This window comes from Microtus pennsylvanicus, chromosome 1 (genome assembly GCF_037038515.1).
Source record: "Microtus pennsylvanicus isolate mMicPen1 chromosome 1, mMicPen1.hap1, whole genome shotgun sequence".
NCBI lineage: Eukaryota > Metazoa > Chordata > Mammalia > Rodentia > Cricetidae > Microtus > Microtus pennsylvanicus.
In genome coordinates, this window is record NC_134579.1 from 3,249,792 (window position 1) to 3,266,784 (window position 16,993).

Sequence of the window (16,993 nt, forward strand, 5' to 3'; positions counted from 1 at the left end):
TTTGAGAACAGATGGTGTGAGGGCTCTCAGCACTAAGCAGACCAGTAGTAGCTGACCGTGTGCAGTGTTGAACTTGAGCCTCCATCTAAGTCTTCTGCAAGTGCCCTAGGATAGAGTGATATTAGGATACCACTGTCAGACTGGAGAGAAACATTAGGAATGGGTCTCATCCTTGCCTCCAACCCCAGTGCAGCACTAAGCCAAGAAAGGGAGATCGCAAACCATTGATTTGAACCATACAGATGAGCTGAAAATAAATTGTGCTATCTGCTCTATTTGTCCCTAAAGTCAAATTTACCAAATACATAACACGAGTAGTCCCATTCAATTGCATCAGAGGACTTCTTGGCATGTAATGCAATTGTCACAATTTGTTCTGATGTTCTCTTATATTTCTGATGAGCGGCATTAGCCTATGCAGATAACCTGATGCTTCTGACCAGGCACACAGGCTTCTCGATAAAGGTCCATTAGGCCTTTATTATTTATTCATGCACCATGTATTCAGGTAGTCATTATAGTATACCTACCTACGTTATATGAAAGCATATTTTTTCACAGTACCACTAAGGGAATAATACGTAATTTAAGTATAAAACTAAATGGATGTATGTAATAGAATAAAGAATGGTAGGCCACCTTGACTTCAAACCACAAATAGTATCTTACGCTTTAAAAATTCAGTACAAACCATTTAAATGCATGACATTTATTCGTAGTCTATTTGTGAAACTAGTGGCTGCTCCGGGTGCTGATGGCAGGGAGAAGTAAATGTGTTGGTGGCTAACCTAAACTTTTATGAAGCCATTTTTAAAGTGACTTCATGCCACAGAAAGGGGCATCAATTATTGCTCAGTTTTCAGTTGAAATTGAAAGGCCGTCAAATTTCCATTCTTCAGCTCACCATCTGTAACTGAGAGGGAGGCAAAAAATACCTCCATGGGAGATACCTTATTATTACAATCACACGAATAGGGCTGAAATATTTCCTTCCCAAGTATTGATAAAACCTTTGATGCTCTGGGAATCTGAAGAGTGGATAATAGGCATAAAGGCAGCTGGTAATCTTAAAAGTTCTATAATCCATACTGGTGGCACAACACAGTATCAGAGGAATGGCTGGCAATGGAGCCAGCTCTCATCTGGCTCCCTGCTTAAGTTGCCAGTGTCATTGACAAACAAGCAACCCTGGGCTTTGCTTCCTCATCCACAGAGAGGAATACAAACTCACTACCAGCTGCGGCTCATTTGATTGCTTTCTTTGAGACAGTGTCTCCCTCTGTGGCCAGACAATGGAAGGGCTCTGCACACCAACAGCTGATTACTGACAACCACCATCATTCCTAGCCCACAGTTATAAAGATCAAAAAGGCAACAGACTTCGGTCAACCATTTAATGCTCAATAAATGTTTGCTGTTTTGTTACAATCATCTTAATAAAATATATAAATATATGTAATAAGCATACATGTATTTCTCATCAGTCCCAAGAAAGTCAAGTTCAGTATCACACTTTGTGTTCAGCTGAAGCTTCATGACATTATACAGGAAAAATAATGACATTTTGTGCTGTGAAAATTTATACTGTGATTAAATGACACAAAGAAAATGCACTTTTAAAACTAGAGACTCCAAAGACAGGATTTCAAACAGAAAAACAAACCAGTAAATCAAACTAAAATAAACAGAACACTTTTTTGCCATTAATCTTCTATACTAATTGAATACAGTTGATGGGTTCAAGAGATAAACCTTTACTTAGAACACACTGGTCACGTATACTTTAAAATATTGTAGAGAACAAAATTTCCCTAGATATTTCCATTAACGTGAGTCCAGTGATACAGGCTTGCAAAACAGAAAGTGTGTACTGAATATCTTAGAGAACAGAACAGACAAACAATACCATTCTGCTGCCATGGAATTTTGTGTTCCCTAGCTGATTTTTTTAAGCGAATTTTTGGCTTAAGCCATGGCTTCATGGTTAAGAGTATGTGTTGCTCTTGCAGAAGATCAGAGTTAGATTCCCAGCACCTACATGGTGGTTCATAGCCGTCTATATCTCCAGTTCCAGGGGAGCCAAAGCCCTCTTCTGACTTCCTCAGGCAACAGGCATTTACATAGTACACAGACATACATACAGGCAAGACATTCATACATACAAAATAATAATAAATAAATCTTTAAAAATTTTAAAAAGCTAATTTCTAATTTGAAGGATGCTTTGTAATTTTCTCTCATGCTCTCTATCTTTCCTTCTTTCCCTCCCTAACCACCTCTTTCTTAAAGAGGGTCTTGCTATGCGGCTCAGGCTGGACTCGAACTTGGTTTCTGCCTCAGCCTCCCAAATGCACTGCCATGTCTGCCAGCATGATTTTTAGTAATAGTTGGAAACTATGTTTGGATCCAAGAGAAGCATTTTTTAAAGAAAAGTTCATGATTGAAAATTGATTCTAAAACCCTAAGCATACATATAGACGTATGCACAAAACTCGTGGTGTACGTGTAAACAGAGAGCCACTCAGTGAATGGTTTGGGGCCTTGGTAATAGATAATTGACTCTCATCAGGCATCTCTCTCTTGTGCATTAATATGTGACATCACACTCTCATATAACATTTTATAACCTAGTGAAATAAAAAGCCCCTTCAGATTGCAACTGTAAGATAATCAGATTCCGTAGTACTCATTATGACTGCAATTATGTAACAAAACACTCCAAATATAGTTCAGTTATTGCCGTTATTAATCATTCTGGTTCTGTTTCAAGTGCTTGCTTTATAGCCTGCTGGACAGACTGCATTATTTCACAGGCTGAATGTCGAAAGTCAAGCACGTGCTTGTGACTCTGCTGCGCTAAAGGCCTTTCAACATAACTTACCCTTTCAGTGTGTATTTCTGAATAAAAACAAATGGGAGGGTTGAAGAAGTTGGTGTCAATGGAGTCACTGACCTTTGCAGTAAACAGAAGAGAGTCCTTAGCACAACAACTTTGCAAATAAGAAACCTATTTTCCCACGACTAGAAATTGTGCTGTTTAAGGAGCTAGCTTTGGAATACCAATTGCTCTTACAGAACGAATCTGCACATTTGATGAGGAAATGGTAATGAGTGTTGGCAGATCCAATTTTAAAGGAAATGTTTAAAATACCTATGTCATAGGATTCAGTCCTAAGCATTTTATTTATTTCATTTTACACACAGAACCATGTATTCTAACTCATTTACCAAGTAAAAACAAGAATCTGATTACACAGAGCCCACACCATCTGCCCCACTTTACACATCACGGTAGATAGATTTCGAGGAACAAAACTGGACCTGAAAATTTCTTACGCCTATGCTCTACGCGGCTGAAATACTAGCGAAACAGGATTCCAAATGGTCCTAGGCAAAGTGGCTCTGTAATTATAAGTACTAATGCAGAGTGTGCTCAAATAATATGCATATAATAACACATCAATACGGCTTACAATATTATGTCACCATTTTCCTGGACTCACGATTTTTTTCAGCTTGGCTATAAACATTGGGCCCCAAGCTTTGCCCTTTTCTGGAATCACCAAAAGGCTGCATTTCTGGTTAGTGGGAGCAAATGTGAAATCTTGGGAGCACGTCCTTGCTAGTCCACTAATGTCCACAGGCACGATGGTACTGCTGGAGGTTAAGATCTCACTGATGACGTCCTGATTTTCAGCCCTGGAAAGCGTGCATGTGGAGTACACGAGGAGCCCTCCAGGACGTAAGGCCTTAATTGCAGACCTGTGCATAGTGGGAAAATGAAGGGGTGAGTGGGGTACAACAAGGAAAGTAGGGGACCTGAGTCAAGCAGATTACATACCAGCCTTGCTCTGCCTCAAGCTGCAGTAAATTTGGTGGTTTTCTGACCCTAATCATAGTTCATTTACATCCTATACATAGTTTATCACTGATACCTGGGAAGCAGTAACCAGAGAAATCAAGATGGAAAAGTCAGAGAAAGTGAGTTGGTTGACGGTTTGTTCTTCTAAGGGAAGGAAAAGGGGGGCAGAACACAGATAATATTTTTTAAATCATGGAAGTAAAACAGAAAGCAAAGACAATAATTGACAACAGAAATAATAAATCACTGATCATACTCTACATGCTCAAGGAGAACTATCAGGTAAAGTCAGAAGGTATTCACCTAAGAAAAAGAGATAAATAATTTGTAAAGACATAAGGGAGCTGCTGTGGCCTGGGAAGCCAAAGACCTTTGCACTCTGCCTTACAGGGGTCCTCTGGAGTAAGATCTAGCTTCCCACGGTGTGATATTAGCAGAAAAAGTTTCCACCCTTACAATAAACCTCCTGTACATTGTTGTTTCCTTATAAACCAAAACATATGACCAAGGATCCCAAGAAATGATTAATCAATACGAAAGAAAAAGAACACAAACACCAAAACGTGGCCTAGAAAGAAACTGACAATTCAATTCAGGGAACAAAATATGACACAATAAACACAGAAAGATCAGGGAAGATGGATCACTCATAAAAGAGCAACACCATAAGAAAACAGCAAGAAGAAAGTTTGTAGAAATTGAACATCTGTTTGCCAAAATAAGGAATACCTGTAGAAGCACTTGGAAGGTAATGGTCAACATATTCCCCCTCTCCCCGCCTTCAAAGTAGAACAACAGGTGAACTCAAAACAACCTTGTCCAAAATTAAAGCAACAAATTTAGAAAAATATTACTCAGAAGTTTTTGACAACGGGAATTGAATTAATGTAATAGCATAACTATCCAGAATGGGGACAGGATACAACACTTCAGATGGTAGGAACTCATCAAGTGGCTACCACATTCATTATTATTCATGTATCACCTATTATTTGCTGAGTATTGTCTAGGTATGAGATATGCATCAATGAATAAAACAAAACAATGAAAATACAAACAATTTAAAACACCTCCTACGAGGTGTGATTCTTACACCTTTAAACCTAGTACTTCAGAGTCTGAGGAAGAAGTATGAGGCCAGCCTTGGTTATGCAGTGAGTACTAAGCTAGCCAGGGTTACACAGACAGGCTATCCTGTCTCAAAATGCTCTAGGAAAAAGCACACTATATCCAATAACAAAAGCTCAGCCCTGAAGACATACACATACAAATAACAGTGTATAATGTGAGCAGGCTGTATTTTAAATTTAGAAACACACACACATATGTGAGAGTAACTAAAATTTAAAAAAAAAGAGCTGCGAATTTGAAAGAGAGCAAGGCAAGGTACTTGAGAGGAAGGAACGGAAAGGAGGAAACAATGTAATTACATTAGTTTCAAATAATCTAAAAGTTTTCCAGGGAGGGGAAATTGCAGTCATGATGTAATGTATGAGAGAATACATTTTTGAAAAAACTAAAAATTATAAAAATAATAAATCCAGAGACCCAAGGGTAGGGGGGCTTTATTTTCCCAAATATCACATTCTCATAAGCACCAACTATGAAAAGATGAGCATGCCAGTGACTGAACCGTGCCCCTTAGACTTATACAATGATGTGAAAACACACGTTGTCTCTGCATGGAACTGAGTTTGGAAATACGCCCTTTAATGAGATAATTCAGTTAAAATCCAGTCATTGGGGAGGACACATTAACCCAATTTAGCTGATATCATTATAGGAGAAAATTTAGACAAAGAGCTACAGAGAGACGGACCTGTAAGCCAAAGGAAAAGAAGGTCTGCAACCACGGAGGGAGGCCTGAGAAGAAGCCAGGCCTAGCAGTGTCTCTCAGACTTGCAGCCTGTCCACTGTCTGAGTAAACTAATCCGTCAGCTACTCAGTCAGGTGCACTTTGCCATGGTGGTCAAGGAAAACTTATATAAAGTATATATATACACATAAACACATATAAATCTATACACAAGAGTATGTAAGACTATGTGAGTTTGTATATATTTTTATTTCATGTGTAAATTATTTGCAGGTACCATGAAGAAAACTAAATTAAAATAAAAAGATTAGGAATGATTGGACAGTGAGGAATTGTAACTTTAAGACTGAGTAACAATTGGGCCAAACAGATGTGTGATGGATAACTATTCTACACTGCAGGAATAGCCAGGAAGAAATCCCTGAGGCATGGCCAAGGAAAGAGGACAGATGTGTGGCTGAAGGCAGGAAGACAGGAAGGAAATGGGGGATGGGATGAGAGCTCAGATCAGAGTCCGAGGTGCAGAGGCCTGTGAATGCACTGTAAACCTCACCTTACACACGTGCACTGAAATACATCACTGCTAGTGCTTAGAATGCTGGGAACAAAGAGAAGACACTAAATGCTTCCAGAAGGAAAGACGAAACAGCAATAATTATGGGCCATTTCAGTGTTCTGAAAGTGGGCTGGCTTCCATTTGCAGCTGACCCATCAAATAAATATGCGAGAAGAATACAGAAACTCAGAAATTGGATGGCTCTAGATTTTTCCTCTAGCGAACTAAAGGGATAAGGAGAACCAGAGCCCATAAAAGAGTCAATATGGCACCGAATGGAGAAGGGCGGGAAGCCTCAGAGCAGATGCAGTGTGTGAGCTTTGAGGTGAAGCCTCTTCAGGTGGCAAGGGGAGGGGAGGTCTCCAGAAAGAATGGCTGGCAGGTAAGAAAAACCTGCAGATCCACCATGCACAGCTGGGAGAGAGAAAGTTTGATGTTCCCCTCTGATTTGGTTGCAGAAAAACTTTTTAGTAGAACTCCTGCCATAAAATTGAACTAACAGAAAGATAAGTTTAATTTTAACACATTGCCCAAGTCTAGAGTAAATGATATTTACAGAATTAAACAATCATTTATCATTTCCAATATTCAGAATCATATCATAGATTGATATTAGTATTGTCTTGGAGAGTAGATAAAACCTCTAAAGAACAGTACCGAGGCTGACGGCAATGAAAGGGTACTGAGAAGTAAATGAGAAGGAGACATGCACGGCAGGGCCAGCATACAAATACACTTGTTTCAGAATGGGTAATGTGGGCTGCAGGCGTACTCCACTCATTATAAAATGCAGTCTGTGCAAATCAGTCGGCACAGATGACCAAGGACACAGAGTGTAGGGTCCTGTATGTGCGATGAATACCAGCAGCAGGCTAGTAGTAGGTGCCTAAAAGCTAGAAAAGAAAAACAAATTATTTAGAGAGCTGGGGATGCTCTTTAGAGATTTGGTAGTGACCTGGAGAATAAATTAAGAAATATGTGAAAGTCATTGCCTCTGAAAACACGGGCGGAAGAGTAAAAGAACAGAAAACAACATTTTGGACACAATTATATTTCGGGATTTTTTACCTATATGGTTATTTTTTATGACGCTACAAACAATAGGGGAGATTCAACACTAGTCTAAGTACCTACCTTTTCCATAGTCATTGTTTTTGTATAAATTTTGATTGTTAGGAGAAAACTTAATCTCCAGACAGCCTATGCTCCAAAATCCCAGCTAACATTTTGTAGTACCTACAATTTACAGACTTCCCAAGTATTCCTTTCCGGAATGAAACATAGGTATATGCATATTTGGGATATTGAAATGGCAAGAAGCACTTGATTGGGAATCTCTAACATTTTGACTAAGGTTTTGAGATCAATCCAATTTGTATTAAAAATAAAGCCTTTGTGTTATTCCACATAGTTTCTTTGTTTAGAAATTAATGTAGCCAGCTAAGTTATGCAACCTAAGTTTAGAAGATAAGTTAAGGATGTTGAAATGAAAACAGCAGAAGAATGAGCCAATACTGCAACACCACAGAAATAATTCATTTGCATCAAGCCAGAAACACATTGTTGGTGAATGGTGAAGCTTCTGTGTCATTTTGTACAACTTTAGTGAAAAGGAAAAAAACCCTCACTCTTCCCTGATTAAGTACTAGCTTTGTTACCAGTGGAATTAAGATTAAAATAGTCCTTTTAATGACAATTTAAAGACATCTGCATTCAAAACTGCATATATCCTGTGCACAGTGTTTATCTAATGGGTTTTTAAAAAATATTGCATAGTCCATAGAAAATGATCTCAAATGAGTGTAGCTCAAATACAATTGTAGAAAAATGACAACACATTTAATGGCTTAAAGTATTGGAGCTATATCCCCTTTAGGCCTCCGGAGCCCACAGTTTATAACAGGATTCATGACTCAAATCAAGGTGCTCCTATGCTGTATCACCTCAGAAGCGTGGGCGAGGAATCCTTACTTTTATCCTGCTTTGTATTTTAGCAGCCATGCACCTTGCCGAGGCAGTGCTGTTATCCAGCCTGAACTCTGTCACCGCAGCTCCCAGTCTACCTCTATGCTCCCTTCCCATCTGCAAGGACCTTCGTGATGACACTGGCCCACTGAGATATCCAGGGCATTCTCCGCACCGCAGAATCATATTTGGTCAAATCTAAAAAGCTTCTAGCCGATTCTGGTGACTCTGATTATCACTGTTCTTATGACAGGGTGTTATCTTATTAACAATTCCTTTCTAGATATGAAGACCTTCCCTGACCCTGGCTGTGTACATACTGTGGAGATTGAGAAGAAAATATGAATAAACATCTTTTAGGGACTTTTGAGCACAGCATGCATGTAGGGTAAATAAGCCCCCCATGAAAGTCAACCCCCAGGAATGTTTTTAAACAATGAAATTTGGTAGACACACACACTAAAAACTAACATTTGAGATGGAAAAGCATTTAAAGGCCAGAGAGTTGAATAATAAATTGTGGCAAGTCAGTATGAAGAAGGCCACATAAAAAGACAAAGGAAAAACAAACAAGAAATACAGACACTGAATAGTTAAGAGGCTTTTCCCTCTAGCACGAGCTTCTGTGCTGTGCAGTTATTCTTTCTGTTTTATTGAGAGAGAAGAAAACTAAACTACCCTGCTAACCTTCTCCAAGGAAACAAAGGCCTTCTTAATGACCCTAAGTTTGCTAGGTTTACAAGATCTTAGCAAATGTGACATTATTTCCCTGTACAACAACCACTAATCACACTGCATGGAAAAAAAATCACAAATAATGTACTAAGATGCATTATTCACCACTGAAAAGCAGCAGAGACAGGCTTATTTACAAGCTGAAATCAGAAGAAAACAGGCAGCGTGGTGTCAAGTTAACTACAACTGAATCAGAGGGGCTCATCCAAATACTCAAAACTGTTACTGGTCTCTGTTTCTAAAATAAGAGCTGATAAACAGTATCTTAGGCTACATATATTACTCAGTATACAATGTCCAAGTATAATGTAAAAATTGGGGAAGTCCTTCACAAGAAAGCACAATACCCCACAATACAATCCCTCTCATTTCCCTAGAGCATCTATATTCTTCTCAGAAGCTTCCTACAAAGTGCTCATTAGGCTTAAACCCTATTTGAAATATCAAGTAAAATTCTATCTCAGAGTAGCGCTGTAGTAAACAGGGCTGATGTGGCTTATAGGTAATAGAACAAAACACAGTGGGAAATTCTATTAGTAGGAAATACTGTTAACAGAAGTGGTGACTCAGTCACAGAATACATTCCAGTCACCTGGTGCTTTACAGCAAATCTGGGCTTTCTAGCTCTCTCCAAATCTCCCGTAGCTTTGCAGTGCCGTATGGAAAAAGGCTGAAATGCATCTTAGGCTTAAGCATCTAGTTAATGAAGCACCTGAAAACAAAGCCAGACATATTCCTACTGAGGAAACCATTACACAGAAGAACATTTTGAGTTATTAAATGAGATCAATCCTTACTGCAACGTTGTGGAAGTTTACAAAGCATATACGAACGAAACTTCAGGCCTACTCCTCCTTATACTTTACCATTAATGCCAAAAGCTCTGAATCCCATAGGGTTTGTTTTTAAAGCTTTCTTCAGTCTATGAGTAATAAACGCACACAAATCTACTTATGGGGAAGACCTATGGCATATAGCGTAGCTATTTCTATGTTTGCTGAGTAGGTGTTAATGTGTGATTACAGAATGTGCCGCTAACTCTGCAAGGAAAAGGAGGTTATCCCATACACCCAGTATGTGCTGGACTCTTTCTCAAGCCCATTGAAATGTCTGAGTTCTGAACATACCAACACCATACCTCAAGGGTTTTGAATCAGACTTTGAACTTCTGTTTTCTATTCAAATAAGCTTCATTGAAAAGTTATGTAAAATAGGATCTGCAATATTTCTACAAATAGCCACATAGTTTTCCGTTGAACATTTCATTCAATACTTGATATAAGCAGACAATTGAAATGTTAAGGCATCAGAAAGGGTTGATGGGCACAGCTCAGTGGTAGACGACTGCTCAGCATGTATGAGGCCTGGCTCAATCCCCAGTCAACAAGGGCAAATGAAGGAATCATCACACAGGCAGATCTGCTAAGTAGACTATGTGCTCACCAGTGCTTTCTCATCCTAAGAGAAGAGGAAAAACTAGATTCCTTTGTTTTTGCAAGGCACAAAGAGTTCCATCCCCTTGATGTCAAAGTGCTTTGATTTGTGCTTGTATTAAAAAACAAAAACAAATGAACAACAACTCCCAGCTCTTTGTTTATAGGTACTAACTAAAGCCAACTGTCAGGCATTCCTTTTATCTTCCAAAAATTAAATCCTCTGCTTTTCATAGACGCTGATCATCTTTCACAGGTCTACTGAAAGAAGAGCAGCTTCAGCTACCAAGAGCTCTCTAAGACGTTGGCTCAAAATCTGGGTAAGACTGTGCTCCTTCTCACCACAACAGAGCTCACTGGGTCTCTAGACGGGCTCACATGATCTACAGAGAACTAAAAGAAAAGGCAAAGGGCTACCCGACTTTAAATCCTTTAAGGAAAAACACAGTACTTTCATAACAGCGTGTTTCATGGCTTGGAAACTAAAATGAAATAGAGAAGCAAATAGTCTTAAAAACCTCATAGCTATCTAAGATCCAAAGGGAAAGCAATGGATCCAGCCAGGACTTAGCACATGACACAGGATGTCCTGTCCTGTCTTCCCTATGGCAAATCTCAGTCTCAGAGAATGTTCTTTGTGGGAATCCTTTAAGACCACTAACATGTAGTCGGGTGGTGCTGGTGTACACCTCTTTGAGTTTGAGGCCAGCCTGGTCTATGAAGCGAGTTGCAGGACAGTAAGAGCTGTTACACAGTGAAACCCTGTCTTGAAAAACAAAACAAAACTAAACAAAAACAAACAAACAAAAATACAAAAAGAAATAAAAGACCTAACCTCTCTCATCTCTTCTTCTACTGCCTGATTATAAAACTTGGCATTCAGTGGGGAGGGTCACTGTTAATTAGATCAGCACATTTAACTGGTTTTCTGAATTTCAAAAGGACCAAACTCACATTATAAGAGAAAAGCAAAACAAAACAAAAACCTACCAGCACAGCAACAGTGCCATCTTTTGACTGAAGAAAATAAAGAAGAAAATGGCTTTCATTTTCCTCTCTCAATTCTTCAAGCCCTGCCAGGAGGTAAGCGACTTCTGTTTGTGCCATCACTATAATGTGATGTACTTTAAGATGTAGATCCTGCATTATCTCCAATTTCTGATGTGGAGGTAGAGGATTCATAGATGACTCTATTCTTGAAAATATAGGTGATGACTGAAAAAGACTGTAACTAAAATGCTTATATCTCATCTTTCTTCACGTCTTTCTACTACCACTGTAGAATTAAGGCAACTGTACCATATCATTGGATATAAATATAGGCAAAAGGAAAACAATAAGAATCACATATTGCTTTAACTAACAATCTTAGCAAGCTTATTCACCTCAGAGACTTTAATAATACACTTAAAAAAATCCACATGGAGGACTCAGTGGTTAAGAATACTTGTTGATTGCATAAGAGCTGAGTTTGATTCCAAGCACTCACACTGGGCAGTTTTCAACTATGTCCAGTTTTACTGGAGGTTGTCCCATGCCTTCCTTTGGCCTCTCAGGAGCATGCAGTATAGAGATACACATATTTAGACATAAAAACAAATCCTTCTTAAAAATCAAAGGTTTAATAATTTTAGATATTTAAAGTAAACATAAGAAGCCATTTTTAGTCAAGCAATAGCTCTGAGATTCTGGATCAGAGAACTTTATAACGCATGGTCAACTTGTACTGAAAATAAAACGAATTGCGATGATATGAAAACTGGAAGCCTCCCAATCCCACTGCCCAGAAAACCGTAATAAATAAATAAATAAAGATAAATAATAATAAAATGCAAAAATACAACACACCCTTCCAGAGGATACTACACACTTGGCATATATCACTCCATGAAGGCAACTTCACTCTTGGTTTAGAACAAGCATATCATTTTCCTCAATAAAAGGGAATGTAGATTTGGCTCCACTGAACTTGGAGCAGGCAAGAGAAGTTCGCCTGTTCTTGAACCCCATAAAAGGAAGCCCCACAGAATAATCAGGGCTTTGGAGAATCTTCATTCAAGTGGTCCTCTGCTCTCTTACAGCAAACTGTGCTTTTGCTTTTTGTGAGTAAAGTATTTTTGCTATTCTGTGGTCTTTACACATGTTCATTTCATTCTTAAGATGCCAACAACCCAGAAACATGCAACTTAAACCCTAACTGCCAACTCCCAATAACAAGCTAAACTGTGTAAAGGATGTGCGAACTGTCTACGTATTAACACTTATTTGGTACCTGAAGATCACAGCACATGAAGTCTTAATGAAACATTACAAAGTGTACAAGGTAAATAGTCTGCCTCTATTTATCAAGCCAAGGGTCACAAACTCTAAGTTACACTGCTAATTAAGGGAGCACTGACGGCCAGCCTTAGCTAATATCCGAACAGGGCTACACACTTAATGCAAAAATTAAAAGTGCTAAAATACAGAACGGAATCTAGGCAACAAGACCTAGGATGCCACACACATTCCTTTCATCATCCCAACTGCACCAAGTCCTCCTGGAAGGAAAGGGAAACCTACAGGCCTTCAGGCATTTTAACACAAAGGAATCAGAATCTGAGAACCTCAGTGTATGTTGTTAGTTATGCTTCTTTACTCATTCCTACTGGTTAAATTCTAATTAAATGGCAAGAACTGGACTGACTGCCCTGGTGGGTTCAGGCTCTCATGACTATGGAACCTGACTATCTACTGATTGCCAGTACTACTTTAGGAAGTTTAGTTATGTTATTATTTATTTAAGTCATTCTTACATACAGTGATATCGGGGAGAAAATTACCTTCACTATTATTAAATCTGGTGGCATCATGCTGAAGTAGCTATAGCAGAATCTCAAATGTAATAACACTATAATAAGCAGGTAACAGGGAACACGCTACAAAACTACAAGTCATTGGACCACTGTGCCCAGATATTGGTTAAACAGTATTCTGAGCACATCTGTGCGGGAGGAGAGGTTAAAGAAAATTAGCATTTGAATTGAGAGATTAATAAAGCAGGCTGCAGTTCATAATATGGGTGGGACTTGGAACAATTAGCTGAAAAATGTAGCAGGCTGTGATGAACTGGCTGAGCAGGGTGGGCTCTTCCCTAGGTCTTCTGCCTGTTGGTCTACCCTGTAAATGACGAACTTACTAACCTCGCTAATTTCATACAGTTTCTCTGCAGAACCCCAGCTAATGTGGCCAATGACCTTCACTATGCCAATCACAATTTTAACCCACATTTGCTGTCTCTTGATCGAGTTATCTAATCGGCATGACTCTGTAAAGTACACAAACCGCTACAGGGCCATTGGTTCAACCTTTATGCAGATGAGAGTGGCTATGCTTACTTCCTTTGGAATCACAGGGTATTTTTCAACTTCGAATTCTGAAAATCTGCGTTCTCTAATTCTGAACCACGTAGCCCACAGAGGAACCGAACAGCTCCTAGAGACGATTTCTCTCATTCTTGTGGGTTCTCCGCATCTCATGTGCAGCCAGCCTGCTTAGCTCAAGTCCAGTCAACGTAACCAACTCTCAGAACTGGACGAGATCTAATTCTCAGACTACAGTCCTGCAGCATTAGGGAGATTCTCTCTAGTCAACTCTGCGCCAGTCAACGTAACCAACTCTCAGAACTGGACGAGATCTAATTCTCAGACTACAGTCCTGCAGCATTAGGGAGATTCTCTCTAGTCAACTCTGCGCCCAGGCAGCCAGACAGATACCATTGTGAAGTTAAACACCTAGTCATGGAACTAAAGCTATGTTTAGTTTTAAGACTTATGTAAGTTTTCCCCACAAAAAAATCATGCTTCTTTTTAGAGTTGATGAACACTGATTTATCTGTCAAAACCCACTGCAAAATATGTATAGTCTCTGAAAACTTCACTATGAAATGCCTACTACATTTTTCCCAGGCAATACATTTTGAGCTTTTTTAAAATAATGGTTTTGTTATAACCATGCTGCATGTAACCAAGTATTTATTGTGTCTGTTTGAGATAGGGTATTGCTATGAAACTGTGGCGGTTTGGCACTTGCTATGTGGCCAGGCTGCTCTAGAATTCATGAAAACCCCCTGAATACAGGGATAACAGGCACAAATCACTATATTTAGCTAGCTTGTAATTTAAAAATATAGCAGAATAAATGAACGTTACCTTAAGAGGGAGGTCATGAAAAAAATATTTAACATTGAACACAAGAATGCATTTAATTTAAGCAAACATTCAAACATTCTGAATAAAGAATATTTCAAGCAGCCTCTAACTTTTATGCTATAGAAGAGGTGAATATAATAGAGGCCTAAGCTTCCCTTGGGAAAAAAAATACAACTTTTTCCTAACAATTGGATGAAAAAGGTTTTTCTAACAATTGAATAAAAAGATATTTTTCTTCATGCCAACATAAGTTTCAAGTAAGTCCTTTAGTAAGAAAACAATCAGTTAAGGGAGGGCTAGTACTTACAGCAACTTGGTTTCACTTCTGGTAAAGTGGTATTGTTACTGTATTCAAAGACTTTATTTTGATTATGTGTTTAAGTGGTTATCTTTTTGTGGGTTTGTACTGTACCTGTGGAGGCCAGAGGAGGTTGTTAGATCCTCTGGAGCTGAGCTTACTAGGAATTGGAAACCATAATTTATGGGTGCTCGGAACCGTGGCAAAAGCAGTGCTCATGCATAACCACTGAGCCATCTCTCCAGCCCTTATTCGGTAACTTTTAGTAAATAATTGGCTTCCATAAAAAAGAACATTGTTATTGCTTTAAAAATGAGGTATAAGTGATATCAAAATTACAATTAAGTCATCTTAAATACTAAGTATCTCAGATCTTGTGTTTTTATTAAGAAGAAAAACTTTAACAGAATACATTTAAAAATGGTGGGGAAGGCATTTTGATCTAAAAATAGATCTATTTTTAAAAGAAGATATTAGCCTAATTTGACGAAATAACAGAACCAATTTAATCGCTATTTAATAGCTTGACAAACTGTAAAAGAATCCCTGAATTGACTCTCAAGGCTTTTTCAAATCTCCACCGAAATGTTCAATTCCTATGCAACCACCCACCCTTTGTCTCCCTGGGACTGGGGGTGGGGTGGTGGTGGTTGGGGAAGACGTTTCATTTCTTTTACCTTTCCATCCAGGGTCCGTCTCTCTCATGGTACACTTGCACACTTGCGGCTTCTAGTATTCCTTTCCAATTTTTCTGCTTCTGCTCCTTCCCAGCTGCCTGTTCCTCATCATTCCCTCCTCTATCAGTTTACTGTTGCTGCGGGAACACAGCAGTCTGGGCAAGGGAGCAAATCAAATATCCCCGCGTGATTATGCACTACGACCACAGAAACATTCAGGTGAAAAGTTGGAGCCCATGTGCAATCTATCAAGTAAATGCAGATCTGAAATTAAGGTTCAGGTACTATAAACATCAAAACACAGATATTTCTAGGTTGATAGCTATCGAGTGCTATCATCAGTTTTAAAAGTATTATTTTACAAGCCTTGAGGGGACCTTCACTGTGCTCACAGTATGTAATCAAATTTCTAGATAGCAAACTGTTTATTATCAAAGAAGTTCCGTAAACTCAAGATAAATAAACATGACCAAGCTTGCTATTTTCAGAGGCATCATGCCCCGTGGCCAGACTTTTGTCAGTATAAAAAACAAAACAACACTGATAATTAACCATCTCTCTTCTGGCAGGAAGTTTTTACCTTGAGGAAGGGATATTTCTTCCAGTGTGCTAGTGGAACAAAGAAATGGCAGCAGATACTTCTGAAGCAGATTACAAAGGACTGGCTCTAACACGCTTAGCACCAATTTTCACCTGAGGATCTCAAGTTTCGTGTATCTTTTGCAAATGCATGTTTACTTTAATTACTTTACTAATTTAATTTACTTCGTTTTTTATTAATGTGTGTATGAGGAAGGAGTTAAGTATTAAAAGTTCTCTGTTTACAATGTTTATAATTAAATATAATAAACTTAAGATTATACTGCCTAAATTAGGAAAGAGTGCTAACATAGCATTAAATCTGCCTAACTTTAAGATTGGGTCTTTTTTATTTTCAAGACAGAATTTCACTGTGCAACAGGCCTAGCTTTCCTGGATTTTACTTTGTAGACCAGGATGGCCTCGAACTCACAGAGATCTGACTGCCTCTGCCTCCCAAGTACTAGGAGTAAAGGTATGAGCCACCACCGCCCAGCTTCAAGATTGGGTCTTTGATATACCAAATGTAATCTCACTAACACAAAGAAAGAACATTTGAAAAGTATTTATTTAAGCAAATCAACAGAAACTACTATCTGTGTGTGCTTGTGTGTGGGTGATAGGGGCACAGTTCTGGGAAGAGCTGGACAGGAGAGACTAAGGTATGGCTTTGACCAAAGTACTTCTCAAACATGTATAAAATCTTAAAAACAAAACCATCAGAACCAATTCAATGTGGGCTCGTGAAAAACACAGTAGTCAACAGAGAACAATGATTTTGAAATACTAATTTTCATATAAGAAATGGTCTTCAATTTAAAATCTTATTTTAAAATAAGAAATGGTTTTAAATAAAATTCTATGCTTTTTCTTAAAGATATC

The 16,993-nt window shown here is 38.7% G+C and overlaps 1 protein-coding gene across 2 annotated transcripts in view; it reads right to left on the reverse strand.

Moving 5' to 3' along the window:
• Window positions 1-1,380: 1,380 nt before the first annotated feature.
• Nsun3 (NOP2/Sun RNA methyltransferase 3) overlaps window positions 1,381-16,993 on the reverse strand; it is a 45,613-nt gene continuing 30,000 nt past the window's right edge. For both annotated transcript variants that reach the window (XM_075950742.1, XM_075950678.1), the window contains exon 6: window positions 1,381-3,762. In XM_075950742.1, coding sequence (XP_075806857.1) covers window positions 3,483-3,762 — 280 coding nt within the window. In that variant the 3' untranslated portion in view covers window positions 1,381-3,482. The remainder of the gene's footprint in view (window positions 3,763-16,993) is intronic.